We start from the raw sequence: 19,695 nt of genomic DNA, 5'->3' as shown, positions 1-19,695 counted from the left end.
GCTTCTACATTTTCCATAGGGGTTGATTCACGGGGGTTCGAAGGAACTGGTGGGATGTCCGCGCCCACCCCTCTGGGCATGCGTGGTGGGGTTCCTGCGCATGCCCGAGGTCTGGGTGCGAAAATCCGTTAAGAGCTTGCTACAATGCCGATCGATCCAGTGCATGTGCACTGTATCCCATGGGTGTGAATGCACAGATGACCACTCAAAGACCACCAATTACAGGTAAGCAACCTGTTTTTCTCTGTACTGGACACCTTGCTTGTGAAATAGCCCTTAATCTCTAGGGAAAGGTGTGTTGTCTGATCTGTGTCTGGAGAATTTGGCAAAGATTTCATGAACTCACATTTATAGCAGATGCTACATTAGACTCTTCCCGTCTAGAGCTATGGCATCAGCAGCTGCCAGAAGAACCTTGTGGCTTCAGGCTTAGTAAGCTGATCTCCATGCAAAAACAATAGTTATGACCTATCCATTTCACGGAGACAGACCAATCAGTGACTCACTAGGCAAAATCTTAATTGAGACCAGAGACAAGAAAAAGATGATTCCCAGAACACTAAATGATAGGAGACTTTTTGGGAATTATTCCTTTTGTTTCCAAAGAGCTCTTCCAAGGATCACAAAGGACTACAAAAGGATGACCTGGAGCTTCTCTAGACAATCCTTCAGAAGAGGATCATTCCACAACTATTTTTTTTTAAATCACAATTAGATCTTACAAACCAACCTGTGACAATAAGCCAGCCAAAGCATGACTATGAGTCACTTCCAGTGGGGGAATGCCTTCTATACTTTCAGGACAAGTGGATCAACTTGATGATGGACAGATGGGCCCTGCCAGAGGCTACTCCATAGAATTCATTGCACCCCCATAACATTTTCTGGTCTCCCCACTGCACAAGAATTCAGAAACACTATGCAGAACTCCAACATCTTGTTGCCATTCAGGCCATAGAACATATCCCCCCACTGGGAAATGGGCAAGGTGTTTACTCCATTTTCTTCACAGTGCCAAAAAAGAATGGAGATCGGAGGATGATCCTAGGCTTGAAATATCTCAACAAGTTCATCAAACTGAGATATTTCAGGATGGAAACTCTGGGATCCATCAGAGTAATTGCAGCTGGAGGAGTACATGACATCAATAGATTTAATGGAAGCGAACAGAGGGTCTCACCTACCATTCAGGGCCCTTCCAAAACAAGAAGAGCAGGAAATTAGATGCATTCGGACGACGTTTCTACTTTACGGAATGGTCTCACCTACCATTCAGGGCCCTTCCATTCAGACCCTCCACAACACTGAGGGTCTTCACAAAGATCTTGATCAACCCAGTTGTAAAGTTAAGGGACCAAAGGATTCGCATCCATTCCTATCTTGATGACTTGTTGATCATTCAAGCTCCAGGATCAAGTCACACCAAGACACAGAATCAACTATCTGGTGTCTACAGGATTATGGATTTCTGATCTATCTTCAGAAAAGCTCCCTACATCCTACCCAGAGAACAGAGTATCTGGGTGTCATGTTGGATACAACCAGCAATTGCCTCTTTCTAACCAAAACGAAGGCAAAGAAAATGAAAGTTATGTCACAGTTATCAAGAGCAGGTTTTCATCTCTGCTGATGCCTGCAAAACTATGAGTTTACTAATTTCAAGCATCGACACCATCCAATGGTGTCAAGTACACTCAAGACCGCTTCAGCAACTTTTGAGACCATTCCAGATGCAAATTATGAATTAAGAGGATCTTTCCATCAAGGTCCCCTTCACAGTAAAAGCAAGTCTTGTCTGGTGGACCAGAATGCTGAGTCGTCTTCAGGGAAAGAAATACTGCATCCTAGAGGTGAAGCAGATTTTCATGGATGCCAACCTGTCTGGTTGGAGGGCAACGCTAGAAGGCTCATCAGTTCAGGGTTGGTGGTCCGGAAGTGAGATGAGCTTTCCCATCAACCTTCTGGAATTATAAGAAGAAGAGATTGGATTTATACCCTGCCCTTCACTCGGAGTCTCAGAGTGGCTTACAAACTCCTTTCCCTTCCCCTCCCCACAACAGACACTCTGTGAGGTAGGTGGGGCTGAGAGAGCTCAGAGAACTGTCCTTAAGAGAACAGCTCTGACAGAACTATGGCTTGCCCAAGGTCATCCAGCAGCTGCAAGTGGAGGAGTGGGGAATCAAACCCAGTTCCAGATTAGAGTCCGCGCATTTAACCACTACACCAAATTACGGGCAATATACCTGGTCCTTCTCTTCTTCAGTCCATGGTTAGTTAGTCAACATGTCCTTATCAGTGTTTCCCCAAATTTATCTCAAAAAACAAGGAGGGTCCAAATCTTCATTGCTCCACAAGGAGGCATTCAAAATACTAACATGGGCAGAGAAGAACCTGGCATTGATAAGGGCCAAACCCATAAAGGGATCAAGGAATATCCAGGTGGATGGCTCATCAGGATGACCATCTGGGAGGGGGAACTGGCCCTGAAGAAAAGTCTGTTCCAATTAATCACATCTCATTTTGGTCTTTCCATAGTGGACCTATTCACTTCACCAGACAACCATCAAGTGAACAGGTACTTCACCAGATTTTTTTTCATCCAGTGGCCGAAGTGACTGATGCCCTGATATCTCATCTGCTGAACAGTCTTTTTTTCGCCTATCCGCTCCTTCGGTTCTTCCAAAATTAATCAGGAAGATCAAGAGCATGGTTCTCTGCCCTCTAGGAGATGGCAAAGCAACCACCAGTACCCAGTTTGGTGTAGTGGTTAAGAGCGGCAGACTCTAATCTGGAGAACCAGCTTTGATTCCCCACATGCAGCCAGCTGGGTGACCTTGGGTTGGTCACAGTTCTCTCAGAGCTGTTCTCTCAAGAGCAGTTCTGTCAGGGCTCTCTCAGCCCCACCTACCTCACAGGGTGTCTGTTGTGGGGAGGAGAAGGGAAGGAGATTGTCAGCCACTCTGAGACTCCGAGTGAAGGGCGGGGTATAAATCCAACTCTTCTGCTGCTGCTTCTTCTAAGTCTTCTTTTGCTGCTGAAAGCAATCAACCAGTACTGGAAAGCATTCATAAAGTGGAGTAGAAGAAGGTATCGACCCTATGAAACCGAAGTTTAAATTGATTTTTTCATTTCTACAGGATGGACATGACAGTGGCACTTTGACAATGGTGTTGCCTCTATTTCAGGGTGGTTTGAATCTATCCAGACACATCCATGTTCATCACTTCCTCAGGGGTGCTGCCCTAAATAATCCACCATAGCAACACAGATTTCCAACATGGAAGTTGCATGCTGTGCTTTCAGCCCTTACCAGACACCCATTCGAACCTATTTTTTTTAAATTCCGCTTAGATGGTTAAGGACAAGAACCTTGTTCCTTATAGCAGTCACATCAGCGAGGAGGGTGTCTGAACAAGGCACTTTGTTGATCAAGCCTGAACTGTGTGTCTTCCATAAAGACAAAGTGGTCATGAGGACGGATCCTACCTTCAAGCTGAAGGTGAATTCCAACTTTTATAGGTCACAGGAGAGTTGTCTTCCTTCGTTCTGCCCTAATCCTACCCATCTGAAGGAGACGTTTTGGCACAACTTGGATGTCAGACATACAGTTAGTGCCTTCATCCATAGAACACAGGATTTTAGAAAAACCGATTCCTTGTTAATTGCTCTCTCTCCACGAAATAAAGGAATGAGGATGTCAAAATCGGCCATCAGCAGTACTCTCAAGGCCTATGAATCTATGAAGTTCAAAAGTTAGTCATACCTGTTGGGTTTACTGCCCATTCAGTTCAAAGTGCTGCAACCAATGTGGCATTTGCCAGACACACTACAGTTGAAGAGGTGTGTAAGGCAGCCACATGGTCAACAATATCTACCTTTGTACGACACTACAGAATGAACATCTATGACTCAGCTGATGCAGCGTTTGGAAGAAGAGTGTCACAGCATATTCTTGAGCCAGAAAACAATGACCCACCCGTAAAATGAGGACACTGCTTCAGGAGGTCCCACCAAGATGTCCTCCGCCTCAGAGGGAGAACGGATCATTGGATACTTACCATGAAGGGTCCTTCTCGTCTGAGGAAAGGAGAACATCCTGTCCCTTCTGAAGTCATTGTCATTTTCCATTCTTCACTCTTCTGTACAGCGGGACCACTTCTGGTCCTGTTGTTACTCAATTTACTGTTATCGGTTTCTCCTTGTTATGTTTTCCCTGTGTTTATTTTATGGTTGAGGAGGTTTATTAACTGCTTTCAGAGTTACCAGAACTGAGGGAATGGGTGACTCCCACCAAGGAGACGGGAAGTAGAAAAGATTTTGTTCCTTTCTCCCTGAAAGGAGGGTGGGTATTACCCACCAAGATGTCATTTTTCCTCAGAGGAGAAGGACCCTTCACGGTAACTATCCAGCAGTGTTCCCTCTAAGCTGAGTTAGTGTGAGCTAGCTCACAGTTTTTTAGCTTCTGGCTCACCGATTTTTGTCTTAGCTCAGGAAGGAGGGCTTCAGAGCAAACTAATTCATGCAGCAGCCAACTCGCTCGCTCACAACTTTAATGCCAGGAGCTCACCAAGTAGAATTTTTGCTCACAGGACTCCACAGCTTAGAGGGAACCTTGCTATCCAGTGGTCTGTTTTGTACTATCACTAAACATTCATTTCCTTCAATATTTAAGATCAGACCAGTGGTCCATCTAGTCCAGCATCCTGTTTCATATAGTGACCAGCAAGTTCCTCTCGACTGCCAACAACGGGGCATAGAGGCCCTTCCCCTGATGTTCCCCTGATTCAGAGACTTAGTGCCTCTTACAATGTTCTCCTCTCGTTTTAGTGTAACAACATCCCTGTGATTAATCTGGGATTATGTGACTGGCCCAAGGTCACCCTTCCAAGCTTCCATGACAGAATGGGGATTCAAACATAGGTCTCCCAGATTCTGGTTGAGCAGTCTAACCACTACACCATCCTGGCTCTTTCATGGTTTTTTTTGGCATGCCTTCTGACTCCTTCCTTAGACAGTGCATTCTGTGAAGGAGCTTCGTTTAATATCTGTGACTTTACTTCATTATTAATTTATACCCATTTAAACCTCTGTATCTGTGGTGTTAAACATTAATACCTAATGGAGCCTAGCATTCTAGAACAAAAGCAGAAAGTTGATTATTAAGGACCTGATCTGGTACAAATTTACCTACTTTAGTGGGAACCAATATGGCCATGGGGGAATTTCAGAGTTTTAGATGGTTATGTGAAAGACTAACTGGAGCCAAATGGACTGACAGTTTCCATCCAGCCACAAATCAGTGGAGTTCTTTGGTTTTCAAAGTAGTACCAAAGCCTGCCATTAAGATACTATCAGCCTAGGTTATGTTTAAAGGTTTCTCAGAGCTACATATTTGCAGGGGGATGACGACATAACCTCTGCTAGAGTACAAGGGTTAGAAACATCTATATCCCCAAAAGTTATCTTTCTGGTTTTATTTGATTTTATACTTTTTCGTTGAGACATGCTTTAACTATACAAATTTGATGTGTAGAAAAGATAATCTCAGTCCTCATTATCTGCCTGTTCGGAAGTGAATTTATCTCTCAATTTTAAGCTGAAGTAGTTCTTGAAATGTCCACTACTTCATATCCCATCCTGTTTTTGTTTGTTTCACTGGTACAATAAAGTACCTTAATGAAATTCAACATACTTTGCATGCTTGATTGGTTAGGTTTTTCCATGACAGTCTTTTCGGTGTTTGTGTGTAACTTTTTAATGATTTTTTTAAAATGTCAGTAAAATATGTTGCTGTTCTGCTTTACCAGGTATCTTTCCAGTCTACCATAACATGTTTGCATTAATGAACCAGGCAGACAGATGCTGGTATCCTCCAAACTACACCTTCCAAATAGAGGGATCAGCCAATGACACCATACTGTACCGATTAAGGTAACATTAACACATTATCTTAGACATGTACAGAAAATGTTATTAGTTACTCAAAACTTTAAACTGTTGAAATATAATTCAGTGATCATTTTCCTTTTTCCATGGTTTTAATTATACTTGAATTGTCAGAAAGATTCATACATAATAATTATGCTGTTTTCCCATATCTTTTCTCTCTGTAACCAGCTTTATCACATGTATATTATGCAGAAGATTATGGCACTGAGGCAGGTGCATGCCCCTGAAGAATTTACAGTCTGAGGGTGGTTTTACATGGCCCGTCTTACTTCTCTATTGAGTGAGCTTGTTTTCCATGACACTCTTAAGGATTCATAGACTTGCTGAATGAATAATATCTGTGGAGAAAACACATTAGACAGGTCCAATGTTCCCTCTAAGCTGTGGAGTCCTGTGAGCAAAAATTCTACTTTGTGAGCTACTGGCATTAAAGTGGTGAGCAAGCGATTTGGCTGCTGCATAGATTAGCTTGCTCTGGAGCCATCCTTCCTGAGCTAAGACAAAAATATGTGAGCCAGAGGCTAAAAAAACTGTGAGCTAGCTCACACTAACTCAGCTTAGAGGGAACAGTGGACAGGTTTAGTTCTGCTTTAGTTCTTAATGTTATCCACAAGCCACTTAAGTCCAGGAACTGTAGGTTGTGACTTCATTTGAATGTGTTTCTGAAGAAATGTCTTAGAATAGTAATGTTAGTCTTACAGAAACCTGTGGCATTATGAAAAACAATATGCTTCTGGAAAGCCCATTCGCGAGAAGGCCAGGAGAAAGAAAGAAAGAAAGAAAGAAAGAAAGAAAGAAAGAAAGAAAGAAAGAAAGAAAGAAAGAAATCTCCTCCTCTTCTGAATAACAGTTTTTTCATACTATTGTCATGTTAATGAATGGGTTGCCTTTCTCCAGCCTTGTATGTTCTTTAAGCTCCAGTATTGCAGCTATTCTTGCATATGAGTCTGTAGGGAGCAGAGTCCCATCCAGCCCAGAACTGAGACCAACAGAAGCTTTCCGAAGTCTCAGGAAGAGGTCTTTCCCAGTCTTGCCACCAGCTCCTTTTTATTGGAGATGCCTCGGAGTGAGGCTACAACTTCGTACTTACAGAGGGCCAGCTGTGCTACTGATGTATGGTATGATGAACCCCCTTATTTTGGAGAATGTGGGGATTTGTTCCTTTAAACTTTCACAAGTTGGAGGAGTCTTATTTTCCACTGACACTGTCTGCCTGCCTCTTTCAGCCAGAAACCCACACGGTTTGTCCCTCTGTCACATACCCAGCCACCTATTGATGAGACCTTTTTATAAATATTAATCTCTGTGGCTTTTCATGAGCACCACCCTTTTCCTGGGATGAAGCTTATAGTTGAACTTTGTCAGATACTTAGCTCTGTCAGACACTGAGGCACCCACGACATGGAACAATAAAACCAACGGACAATTTTATTTACAAGGACAGGCAGGCAGGGAATATATATACAAGGGAAAAGCTGGTACTTGTGTATACGTTGTTTCGAATGGTATAGTTCAGCTTTAGGTCAGTTCATTTATAATCATTCACTTCAGATGCCACAGTGCAAGACACGCTCTCTCTAATCTCAACCCCTGTGCTGTTCTAGACTGCCTGTTTCCATTTGGATTTCTCAGGTATTCTCCACCTCCACAGAGAATATCTGCTGCTGTGCCTTGGGTCTCCCCCCCCCCTTTTTTTGGACATCCACTAGCCCAATAAACCCTCCTGGCACACACTAAATCCACTAAACCCAACTGTCTCCCCAGCAGGGTATAGATTCTATGTGAGAGGAATGTGAATCTCTTGTTTAACCACCAGGAGCTTATTTTCCTTTTAAAGACTCCTTAGATTTCACTATGGTATAGAACCACATTTGGCTTTTCTCAGATTCCCTTAATATTGGAATCTGTAGAGAAATCTCATTTACTCCTTGGACTCAGGGAGGTCTAACATGACTTGTCAGTCCCCTGGCAAAGTACCCACCTGACCAAAAAACCCCAAAAAAACAGCAACCGACAGTTTCAACGGCCAAACTCCAACTGTCAAGAGTTTTTTTTTAATCATTAAGACCCCCCCTCCCGAGTTCTGCATCAGAATCACATCACCACTGCTAGTCACGTGACTGCAGGTGTCTTTTCTTGCAGGCTGATCCCAAGCCTGGAGTCCATTTTATATGACTCCTCCCCTCTGGTGTAATTTAGGGGGTTACGATCTGTCCTGTTTGCTGAAATGCATAGCGAGATTAGTTTTCAGCCCCCGAAGTCAACTGAACACTTATTATTCAATAGTAACTGTAATAGACTATAAACTCACAGTTCTTATATATGCCCTGGAATGAAACTAAAATAGAAGAGAAGAAAGGTGTGTCCATAACATCTGAGTATACCATTAAAATAACAGAAGCCATGACTGATGAGTTTGCCTCTTCTCTGTTACATGAAATCATGAGGAAAACTTCCTAAATTGCAATTGGAAGTTTCAACATTTGAGCTTTAAATTGCGAGATAAGTGATTTCTTTTTGTATATGTCAGTGATTGATTTATTGCCAGATTAGACTGTTATTGAGGTTATGAACTGACTGAAAGTGAGAACTGGGATTTCTAACCTTATCAAACCAATCTTTTAGCAACTAATCCAGTAAACATTGCTGCTTTGCGAATCCCAAGTCCAAAATGCATAACAGTTGTAGATAATGCAAGAGCTATCTGAAATACTGGATTAATGTGTTCTGTCACCTGAAACAAAACACCATTGGACAGTGCTGCATCATATGGATGTATATTATGATTTTAGTTGCTCCGCCAGCATGAAGCAGGTTCTTTCATTGAAAAAAAATTAGTTTCTGTGGAGTCCCAAGTCTACCTTTGCTCATGCTTTCAGAGAGTTTGATAATAGCATTGGCAGAAGTGAGGCAACCTTGTTTCTTGTCACTGCAAGAGTAAAGGTCACATACAACATTGTCTTCATTTAGGAGTAGACATGGTATACTGGCCAGCTTTCTTCAGAGAGCTGCTGCTTGCCATCTCCTTCCCCAGTTAAGCCGTATTGTTTGGTTTCTTCTACTTGCCATATGTTATAATGCAAGTCACTTTAAACAGGAACACCTAGTTTGGGAGGAAAACATGAAGCAAATGCACATGCAGTCTTCATGATAGCACAGCTTGCTCCCAAATGTTCAGAAAGTTCGATCTGCTGCAGAACCCATTGCATTTGCTGCTGAAATAAGGGAGATACAGTTTTTCTATATAGTGTCTGAGAGGGACTAGATTCTACAGCTTTCTAGAACATGTTTTTTCTCCATTTATTAGCACAATTCTGTGCTTCATTTTAGCTAGCAAGTTAATGCTTCATGTATTTTATAATTATTTAATAATATAGGACATTGTCCATTTGTTTGACCTGTCAAATGCCAGTGTTTTTCATCTCATTTCAGCTTGAAAATTAATCGGTCTGTGTAAGGCAGGTGACAGATCGGCTTCCTTGAACTTCGAATTTAACCTATGGCCTGGGATAGGATTTTTTTGTTGTGTGCACTGGTCCTAAGAGACATCTAAGAATTCTCAGATTTTGTTGTAGTTAGCCTAGCCTGTGCAAGTCATTTTCTAAAGTGTAAACACATTAATATTATGAACTTGGTGGCACTGCCATGACAGTTTCACTCCTCTGAGCAAGGTCTTCTGCAGGTGCCAGCCTGCAAAGGGCAAAGCCAACAGCTGCCTTCTCTGTTGAGGCTCCCACCTTGCAGAATGGCCTGCCTGAGGAGGTCAGGAAGGCTCCCACTCTCCTGGCTTTCCGCACACTATGAAGGACTTTTCTGTGCAGGCGATAGAGTTTCACTGCACAAAATGATTCACAAAGTTACTTGGATAAATAACTAAGAGCTGTGTTCCATACTGCTGTGCTTAGCTTGCTGAAACGAGGGATCTTACTGCGTAATTTTTGCTTCATTTAATATGAAATGTTAATACTTATGGTTTGCTTCAGTTCTGTTTTTGTATTTCTGATTGGTTCTACAACCCTATCGCCATTGTGTTGTTTATTGAATGTCCTATCCTTTTGATTATCCTTTTGACTCACCCTGTGTAATCTGCCTTGAGTCCAAGTAAGAAAGGCGAACTATAAATAACATAAATAAAATAAATATAGAACTGTATAGAAGTACTGGAAGCTTTGATATCATATACAGGCAATCTTAATTTCACTGACATGTTTCTAGGGATTGTCTGTTTTAAACAAACCAGGTTGATACAGGACACAAAATATGTTCCCTAACAGGTATTATTTCCCTCACTGGTATTCTAACGGCAGTACACGAGCATACCGGTATGGTGTTTCTCGGGGTGCAGAGAGTCCTGTTCTTGATGATGTTGTCATGTCTTATTTGTTTGCCCAGGTAAGATTTTGGTAATTTAATACTTGGGTCTGTTTGTGCTTGTGCCCTTCTGTCCTTTTCCATCATGTTTACTGCCATCTTCATTCAAATATGGGTAATTTCACAGGAAAAATAGGAAACAATTCCATGAAATTAAATAACTGTATTGCTTTATTTCCTATGGAGAAAGATGGGAAAAAATGATGAATTCAACTGCAGCTTAAACTGCATTTGTTCTGTGTCCTTATGTGAAAGTCTTCAATTCGCATTGAACTGTACTATGACAGAACAGAAATGGGAAACTGAAATCTCTCTTCATTTATTGTACTCTGTCCTAAACATATCTAGCAGGAGTTTTCCAGTTAGCAACTCTCTAAAAGTAGTGCTGAGTAAATATTACCTTGTAGCGAGGAAAATGCTTATTATTTTTTATTCATTTCTGTGCCCAGGCATACGTTATGTGTTTCTCTGTAGGATTCCTGTCATTGAAGGCCAGAAAACCCCATTGTCGTGGATAGAAGACAAGCTCTGTCCTCATGACAACAATGTTCCCTAGTGCAGCAGTTTACTTTCCCCAATAGTAGTGAATGGCGACTATTCAGTTGTATGGGAGAAAGTAATGGGCTGTATTTGGGAATAGCATTAGGAGCTGGATAAACCTGTTACCTTTTTTCATCTGATGCCAGACATTAAGATGGAAATTAGCTCTGCCTCGTAGTCCTGCTCTGACTTTTGCTTGTTGGACATGCTAGAATGGGGTGGAATGTTAGAAACTTTCTTTCAAATAGAGAGAAAAAGAATTTTGGTCTGGTAATATATTCCATTACTTATTAGGAAGTGCTCAGAGGTGGTGAACAACACCAGAGCGTGAGAATGTGTGGCATAACAGTGAAGTATAATGAAAAACCTGTCTGTGGTCTAAAACACAGGAAGGTAACTTTTGTGGCCAGAGTGCTGAAAAAAGCAGTGCCTACCTGTGAATATGTTGGTGTGGTGACGGACAAAGGGGATGAGGGAGGAGACTAGAGACGTCAGTGGACCATTACATCCACTGAGGAAAAATGGCTAGGCTGCAGCCTGCAGCTCATTGTATGGAGCTGCCTCACTGTCTTTTCCTTTTTGTTTATGAGGGCCTGCTATAACAAATGGTTGGGAACAGTGACCATAATGCTATTAAGTTTAGCATTTATGTAAATAGGGAGTTGCCCAATAAGATCAGCATAACCACATTTAACTTTAGAAGGGGTAACTTCTCTCAAATGAGAGGAATTGTGAAGAAGAAACTGAAAGGAAAGGTAAGGAGGGTCAGATCCCTTTGGGAAGCTTGGAGACTATTTAAAAATACAATCCTGGAAGCTCAGATAAAATGTATACTGCAGGCTAGGAAAGGTATGGATAGGTATAAAAAAGGCCTGCATGGTTAACAAACAAAGTAATGGAAGCAGTAAAAGGTAAGAAGGATTCTTTTAAGTGGTGGAAGGCTAGTCCAAGTGAGGTAAATAAAAGGGAGCACAGGCTTTGGCAAATGAAATGCAAGTCGGTGATCAGACTAGCAAAAAGGGACTATGAGGAACATATTGCAAAGAACATAAAGTCCCACAATAAAATTTTCTTTGAATACATTAGAAGCAGAAAACCAATCAGGGAGGCAGTGGGGCCCTTGGATGACCAAGGGGTAAAAGGATTACTGAAGGATGATAGGGAAATGGCTGAGAAGCTGAATGCATTTTTTGCCTCTGTCTTCACTGTGGAAGACTAGGGAGGTGCTTGCTCACTCCAGAACCGCAGATATCAGAAGGGGTGTCGAAAGACTTGAGACGATGAAAGAGGAGGTCCTACAACAGATGGACAAATTAAAAACTGACAAATCACTAGGCCCTGATTGTTACCCAAAATGGTTGTTTAATAATTAGTGGGGGATATTAGCTTAGTAAGAGGTGGGTAACTCAGAATCTCTACCTTGGTATACCAGGATCTTTCTCTTAGAGAACTCTCAAAATAAACCAGTCAGGTGTTCTACTGGAAGTTGCTTTATTGAAAAATAATAAAAGAGCAAAAACACATGTGGAGCATACAAGTCAGCTAAGACAAAAAACGGGTGTGTGGGGAAAAGATAGGGAGTTTAAGGATGATATTTACCAGTCTTGAAGACTCAGGTCCGCTGAGAGAGAAATTACCAGTGCTTCATTAAGAGGGAATATCCCACACGCAAGTGAGGGTGTGATGTAGATGCCAAGAACACACTCACACAATGGAGATTAATACTTGTATTTATATGGAAAATGTACCCGGAGGCATTATGACAGGTTTGCCACAAAGACAATAGCTTGGTGTGTCTACCAGAATTTTCCCAAAGATGGGCAGAGCCAAATGGCTTTCCCAGAGGGAGATCAAAGGATTTAGTGGAGCTTGATGACTCTCCTGGGCATAGGAGGATGGGTGTTTGATGGTCCCTTGAAGTACATGATGGGAGAAACTTCTAGGTGTTATAGATGTGCTGATAAGTGTAAAGGTGCCAGGAGGAAGAAGTAGGATAGGGGATGAAAGAGGTTAATTTGAGGTGAAGCGCTGTTTTCCTGAGAAACCTATTGTTATACATTACTCTAGGGTGGGAGAGGGTTGTTTGCAAGTCAGCCTCTTGATTCACTTCCAAATATTTTCCCTTGCTAGTATTCCTGGCATCCTCTTTGGGGTCATTTCTGGGCCAGGCAATGTGTTATGATATTTGGAGTGATGTTACATGAAAGGTGTTGGGGCTTTTTTCCCTCTCTGGATGCCAACTAGCCATCTGCTGAAGGGGTCTGATTGCTAACAAGGAGGCATACATCCAAGAGTTCTGAAAGAATTCAAATATGAACTTGGGGATCTCTTGACAAAAATATGCAATCTATCACTAAAATCTGCCTCCATTTCTGAGGACTGAGGGTAAGGTGGAGGAATCTGTTATTAAAGACAGACTGAGTAGGCATATTGATGAACAGAAGCTATTGAGGAAGAATCAGCATGGATTCTGTCTCACTAACCTTTTATAGTTCTTTGAGGTGGTGAACAATCATGTGGACAAGGGTGACCCAGTAGATGTTGTTTACCTAGACTTCCAGAAAGCTTTTGATAGAGTTCCTCATCAAAGGTTCCTAAGTAAACTCGGCAGTCATGGGATAAGAGAGCAAGTTGTCTGTTGGATTAAAAACTGGCTAATTAACAGAAAACAGAGAGTGAGTATAAATAGGCAGTTTTCACAGTGGAAGGTGGTAAGCAGTGGGGTAGCGCATGGCTCAATATTAGGTCTGGTGCTTTTTAACTTGTTCATTAATAATTTGAAGTTGGGAGTAAGCAGAGGAGTGGCTAAGTTTGTGGATGACACTAAGTTGTTCAGGGTGGTGAGAACCAGGGAGGACTGTGAGGCGCTCCAAAGAGATCTTTCAAGGCTGGATGAGTGGGCATCAGCATGGCAAATGAGGTTCAATGTGGGCAAGTGCAAAGTAATGCACATTAGAGCAAAACATCTTAACCATAAATATACGTGGATGGGGTTTGAACTGGCAGTAACTGATCAGGAGAGAGATCTTGGAGTCCTGGTATGTAACTGTCATGAGTACTGCCAAGGACGAGCTCCCAATTCTGGCAGAATCTACACTTAGCCCCAATGAAGCCACAGAGGCTGCTCCGGCAACAGCTGAGGCGGAACAACGCATGTCAAACAGCCCCCCTGATTGGTCCCCACCGGTGGCCCGTTTGCGAGCCAGGACACACACGCTGGCCAGTAATTGACAACAGCCCGGAGGGATATTTAGTTCCTCCCTCTCAGTCAATCCCTTGTGCTAGCAACTAGTCAGCTTGACGACACTCTGCACCCACCTTGCCCGTGTTCCTGATTCCTGTTTCCCGCTTTGAACTCTCAACTCCGTCTCTGACGACAACGCTCTTGATTGGTGCTCTGGAATCTGGTGTTTTGGCTCCTGACCCCCTGGACTCTGGCTTAACGACTACGCTTACAGTTTGTGGTTTGGACTTGGTGTTTTGGTTTCCTTCTCTCTTTTTGACCTTGGACTGGACCTGGACAATCCCTCTCACGCACTGCCTGCACTCCAGCCCGTGACAGTAACTCACTAAAGATGTCAACTCATTGTGTGACTGCAATAAAAAAGGCAAATGCAATGCTGGGGATTATTAGAAGGGGATTGAAAACAAATCAGCCTGCACCACAATGCCCCTGTATAAATCTATGGTGCAGCCTCATTTGGAATACTGTGTACAATTCTAGTCACCACACCTCAGAAAGGATATTATAGTACTGTAAAAGGTGCAGAAAAGGGCAGCTAAAATGATTAAGGGGATGGAACACCTTCCCTATGAAGAAAGGTTAAAGAGGTTAGGGCTTTTTATCTTGGAGAAACGACAATTGAAGGGTAACATGATAGAAGTTTACAAAATTATGCATGGGATAGAGAAGGTAGAGAGAGAAGTACTTTTCTCCCTTTCTCACAGTACAAGAACATGTGGGCAGTCAATGAAATTAATAAGCAGTATGCTTAGAACAGAGAAAAGGAAGGTGTGGGCTAATCTTTACTTAAAGATACAGAATTACTAAATGTGCAAGCCCAGGTGTCATGGTTACTATCAGATACAAATGATCGTGTCACTCTCTCAGTGGCAAGATTCATACGTGCAATAATCAAATATAAGAGAAATAATACTAACATCTTTTTAAAACAAAATTGGTTGTAATTTCTGCTTAAGGTGATAGCCATATGAGCAGTACTAGAGAGAGAGAAAGAGAGAGAGATGGAAGTACTTCTTCACCCAAGAATAATGTACACGTGGAATTCACTGCCTCAGGAAGTGGTGGGGGCTACAAGTACAGACAGCTTCAAGAGGGGATTGAATAAACATATGGATCAGAGATCCATGAGTTACTATTAGTCACAATGTATAGATGGAACATTATGTCTGAGGCAGTGATGCTCTGCTTGGGGGTCAACAGTGGGAGGGCTTCTGGATTCTGGCCCTGCTGGTGAACTTCCTGATGGCACGTGGGATTTGGCCACTGTGTGACACAGATTGTTGGACTGGATGGTTCACTGGCCTGATCCAACATGGCTTCTCTTATGTTCTTAAAAAAGATTAAGGCACGATAAGAGTAGATGATTGATAACAGTTAAAATGGTAGTGCCCTAGCAATCTGATTCTTGGAGTTTCAAAAATAATTTTGGAACTTGTATTGTGACCATTTCTGAAAAATTGTTTTAACCTGCAATACATTAAATGGAAAAGGCATCATGCCGATGTTAATCCTGAAAAGTCTGCTTTCTTTTTGCATTCAGTGGCGAGAAGACTTTGTCCATGGATGGGTAAAGATGTCTGTTACTCATGAAACTCAAGAAGAGTGTCTTGGCATGGCCGTTCTTGATATGATGAGAATGGCCAAAGAGAAGGACCAAACTCCCTTGGCTATCTACAATTCTATCAGGTAATTAATTTGTAGCATCATACTTATTCACATACTTCTTTTAAAGTCAAAAATTATCTTGTAGGATAGTGTTCTTGGAGTGTTAATTTCTTCATGTGACCTATCCAGAACATCCTAACAGATACATAGCAGAAGTGTGGGATGTCAAGTCAGTGAAACCTCTGATAGAGGTGAGTGAGGACCATGGCATATAGGGAAGGTCACCAAGTTGTTCAAAATACTGGTTTGAACCCTTTGTTACCAACACTTGTCTGTGGGGGGAAAAGTAAAAACATAAGTAGCTCTCCTTTCATGAGAGTTGAAAACTGTCCATTGCATAAATGATATGTTTATTTTTCTTTACTGTACTTTTTCTGTTCTGGGCAGCCTATATGGACTCTGGCATTCTATCTTAACAGCCACCCTGTAAAATAGCTTAGGCTGAGAGAGATGGTGACTGGCCCAATGCCATTCAGTAAGTTTCATGGCTTAACAGAGATTCCTAAACTCTGGATGTCACGATCTGAGTATCCACTGCAGTTGTAAGCACTAAGTGTATCCCATACACCAAATTAGACTCCTCAGGTGCTTTTCTGTAGCCTGCTGTTGTGATGAGCCTGGATTTTCTTTTCTCTTATTTAAAACCATTCTTTATCTCCAATTGTTGCAGAAATAAGGTTTGAGAGTATGATGCAAACAGTAAATAGAATAACTTGGAATTCAGCACTTCTAGCTTCAGTCTGATTTGCTTTTAGTTCAAATTATTTTAAGATTTAGGATTTATTTGTTAATTAGATGCCTTGAGGTTTCTGTGGATAAATTGCAACTCACCTGATGGATTTTGTATTCACAGCTACAAAATGTTTTTGCCCAAATGTATCAGAGAAAAAATCCAAGACTATCACATTCTAACACGAAAAAGAATAAGGTACAGGTTTCGCAAGTTTATTCAGCAGTTCAGCCAGTGCAAGGCAACTGCCAGAAATTTGAAACTGAAGTATCTTATAAATCTGGAAACCCTCCAGTCTGCCTTCTACTCAGAAGTGTTTGAAGTAAAAGAGCCTGGGAGAGAACTTTCAGAAGAAGAGAGTTTTGCAACCATTGTAGTATCTGGAAATGGAGGAATTCAGTTGTCCAGAGGGAAACATAAAGACAGTGAAACACTGGCAGAACAGGTAATTTCTTTTAACTCGCATTTATTACTTTCAAAGTTTTTGAAAACCACTGGAAGCAAAGTGGTCTTGCCATTGGAACACTTTGTGGCTAATTAGATATTCATATTGAATAGTGAATTGCAAAATAGGCCTGACAAAGTATCATTTTTGCAGAAGATAAAACACCACCATGGGAGTCTGGTTGAAAGTTCCATAGTCCTCCCATAGCTAGAGGAAGTTCTGCACACCCACTTCTCTTTTGTACCCTGGGCAGTTCATGTTGCCAATTGTTTCTGTAGAGCACCATTTCCATGCTGAAGCATAATAAGCACACTGAAGCTGCTAGATGGTACCAAAGAACAGCAGACCTGTTTGTATTTGTGCACATTTAACTCACATTGATTTTCGCTAACCTTATTTGCACATAGCACCAAGCAGAATTGCTGCCAAGGCTTTAAAGATTGATTACTCACCGAAATAACTGGCTTGGTATCAGATGTGGTTGAGAATGCAAAAAATGCCAATCTGTGTTCTGTGGTGGCATTGTAAGAGAATATAACTTGATCAAGAAAACCATGGTGATGCAGAGTTAACTCAATGGATAAAACATCTTATCTGGAACTACTGCACTCTTCTTGAAACAACCTGGTAAATTAAGCAAAGGAGGGTTGTTGTCATTCATGCAGAAATGTTTAAAATGAATCTGTAAGTTATACGAACTGTGCTTAAGTTAATGATGCTTCTTATCTAAAGAGAGAAGAGCAAGTGTGACTAATGATGTCTGTGTACACTGATGAAGACCTAATTGATTTCGGGCCCTAATTCTGCTGCTTCACTATATAAAATATCTGCTATCTGTCAGGAGTAACCTTTCAATAGTTCTGCCACTGCTGATCCTACCAGAGGGAGAGACAGTGGCCAGGCAATCCTTCACTTTTTGTTGAATGTCACTTTTCATTTATATTAGATTCTGATTGCTGTGACCTCTTTGGGGAGAATTTTTTGAGGGGGTGAAAAGTAGAATAAAAAATAAATGGTTTATCCTGGAAGCAGCTTTAATCAAATAGAAAGGCATTCTTTGATACAGCCCCCATATTTGGAAATTCTTTCTTGGAGCTCTGTCTCAAAGCACAGATATAAGATTTGTAGAATAAGGGATTTAGAGTTATGCCCTTCTAAGCCCCTTGACTTCAGTGGACTTTTGAAGGGTGTAACTCTGCTTAGGACTGCACTGTTGTCATCGTGGAAGACGGGGGATATTTCAGTGGAGTTTTGTTTTAGTCTCTTAATATTTTGATATTGATGAGTTTATTAGTTGGTTGATATTATTACTTTGATATTCTTGTTTTCTCTGAGCTATTTGGGGATTTTATAAAGAAGAATAGTTAGCTGCTTAAATTGAAATGTTACCCTCTTCTTGAGCAGTTCACTGATTGTATGTGTTTAAATTTTTCCTGCCTAAGAATTTCAGCATTCATATATGCCTTTTACTATGTTTACAATGAGGATCATCTGTCAGTATGCAGAAGGATGCTAGATAGCTGATGTATTCTGTGGGAAAGCTCTCATGGAGAGTACTTGGCAAAGGCTCATAAATAAACAGGGGTCTTGTGTGTGTGACACCTTAAAAGATTTTAAAAAGAAATTATTGCAGCATAAGTTGCCATGTGGTGGATCCTTGCTAGGCAGACTATGTAATTTTCCTGGTTTTGCTAAGGGGGTTAACACATGTAAAGGCTGAAGAATACCAGGTCCTTGTAAGTCCTTGGGAGATGGTGTTCTTGATGATTTCTGATTCAGTAGAGTCATGCTGGAGTCTCCTTTTTTTAAAGTTCTTTTGTCATAAAATAGTGATTTTGAGCATTCTGGGAAATGTTCTCAGGTTTCTGAGTATTGCCTTTTTTGTTAAATGATGTCCATCTTTTACTTTGCTAAGTGACTGAACTGTTTGTCCTGTTGTAAAGAGGAAAAGGGCATTGTTGACACATGATGGCACATATATTAATAAATGTATTTATTATTATTTATTTATTAATTAAATTTGTATCCTGCCCTTCCAACATGGGCTCAGGGCGGCGAACATAGAGGCGAATGCCATACATAAAACAATAAACAATCATTACCTATAAAACAGTTAAAAGTCGGTGCTCAACAGAGTCCCTTATGGTCTATCTGACGGTTAGGTCCTGTAACTGTTGATTCAGTGGATATAGGGATAGAGTTGGCATCTGTGTTTGTTGAAGGGTTTGGTCCCTGGGTTTGCCTCTGTGTTATGTATAAGTTGTTTTCTAATAAATGAACACCCTTTTGCAGAACCTACAGACCTACTGTGATTTCCCTGATATCATTGATGTCAGTATTAAACAAGCAAGCCAGGAAGGTTCCAGTGAGAGCAGAATTGTAACAATTCACAAGCAGGACTCCAAGAATCTGGTACAGTGGCTTATTCTTTCAGCTAGCTGTGTCTGTAGATATTTACACCATTTTATACACCACTGTGGGAAACAGTGAGCCACTTATATGGTACTTGTGCATTATGATGTGATTGGAATTGGGCTTACACACCATATCCATCTTGCTCATATCTCCTATGCAGAAGATGAGTGTTCTTAGAGATCCACTTTGTATTGAATGCAGTATTTCCCCATGAAATCAAAATATACCCAGAAACCCATTTCCAATTTCAGCACATGTAGAGTTTCTGGAGGAATAGCCCTGTCTGAACAGGCCTGAAGATGTAAAAACATTAAAATTCCAGAAATTCCTGGCTGT

General features: G+C 41.4%; 1 protein-coding gene across 1 annotated transcript in view; it reads left to right on the top strand.

The window, feature by feature from the left end:
* JAK2 (Janus kinase 2) overlaps nucleotides 1–19,695 on the top strand; it is a 68,853-nt gene that overhangs the window by 10,124 nt on the left and 39,034 nt on the right. The window contains exons 2-6 of the mRNA XM_015407460.1: nucleotides 5,808–5,931; nucleotides 10,224–10,341; nucleotides 15,645–15,790; nucleotides 16,623–16,944; nucleotides 19,237–19,356. Of these exons, the coding sequence (XP_015262946.1) occupies nucleotides 5,808–5,931; nucleotides 10,224–10,341; nucleotides 15,645–15,790; nucleotides 16,623–16,944; nucleotides 19,237–19,356 (830 nt within the window). The remainder of the gene's footprint in view (nucleotides 1–5,807; nucleotides 5,932–10,223; nucleotides 10,342–15,644; nucleotides 15,791–16,622; nucleotides 16,945–19,236; nucleotides 19,357–19,695) is intronic.

This window comes from Gekko japonicus, unplaced genomic scaffold (assembly GCF_001447785.1).
Source record: "Gekko japonicus isolate JY-2015 unplaced genomic scaffold, Gekko_japonicus_V1.1 scaffold667, whole genome shotgun sequence".
NCBI lineage: Eukaryota > Metazoa > Chordata > Lepidosauria > Squamata > Gekkonidae > Gekko > Gekko japonicus.
Note: the sequence above shows the minus strand (reverse complement) of the source record. Positions and strands in the feature narration are given on the sequence as shown.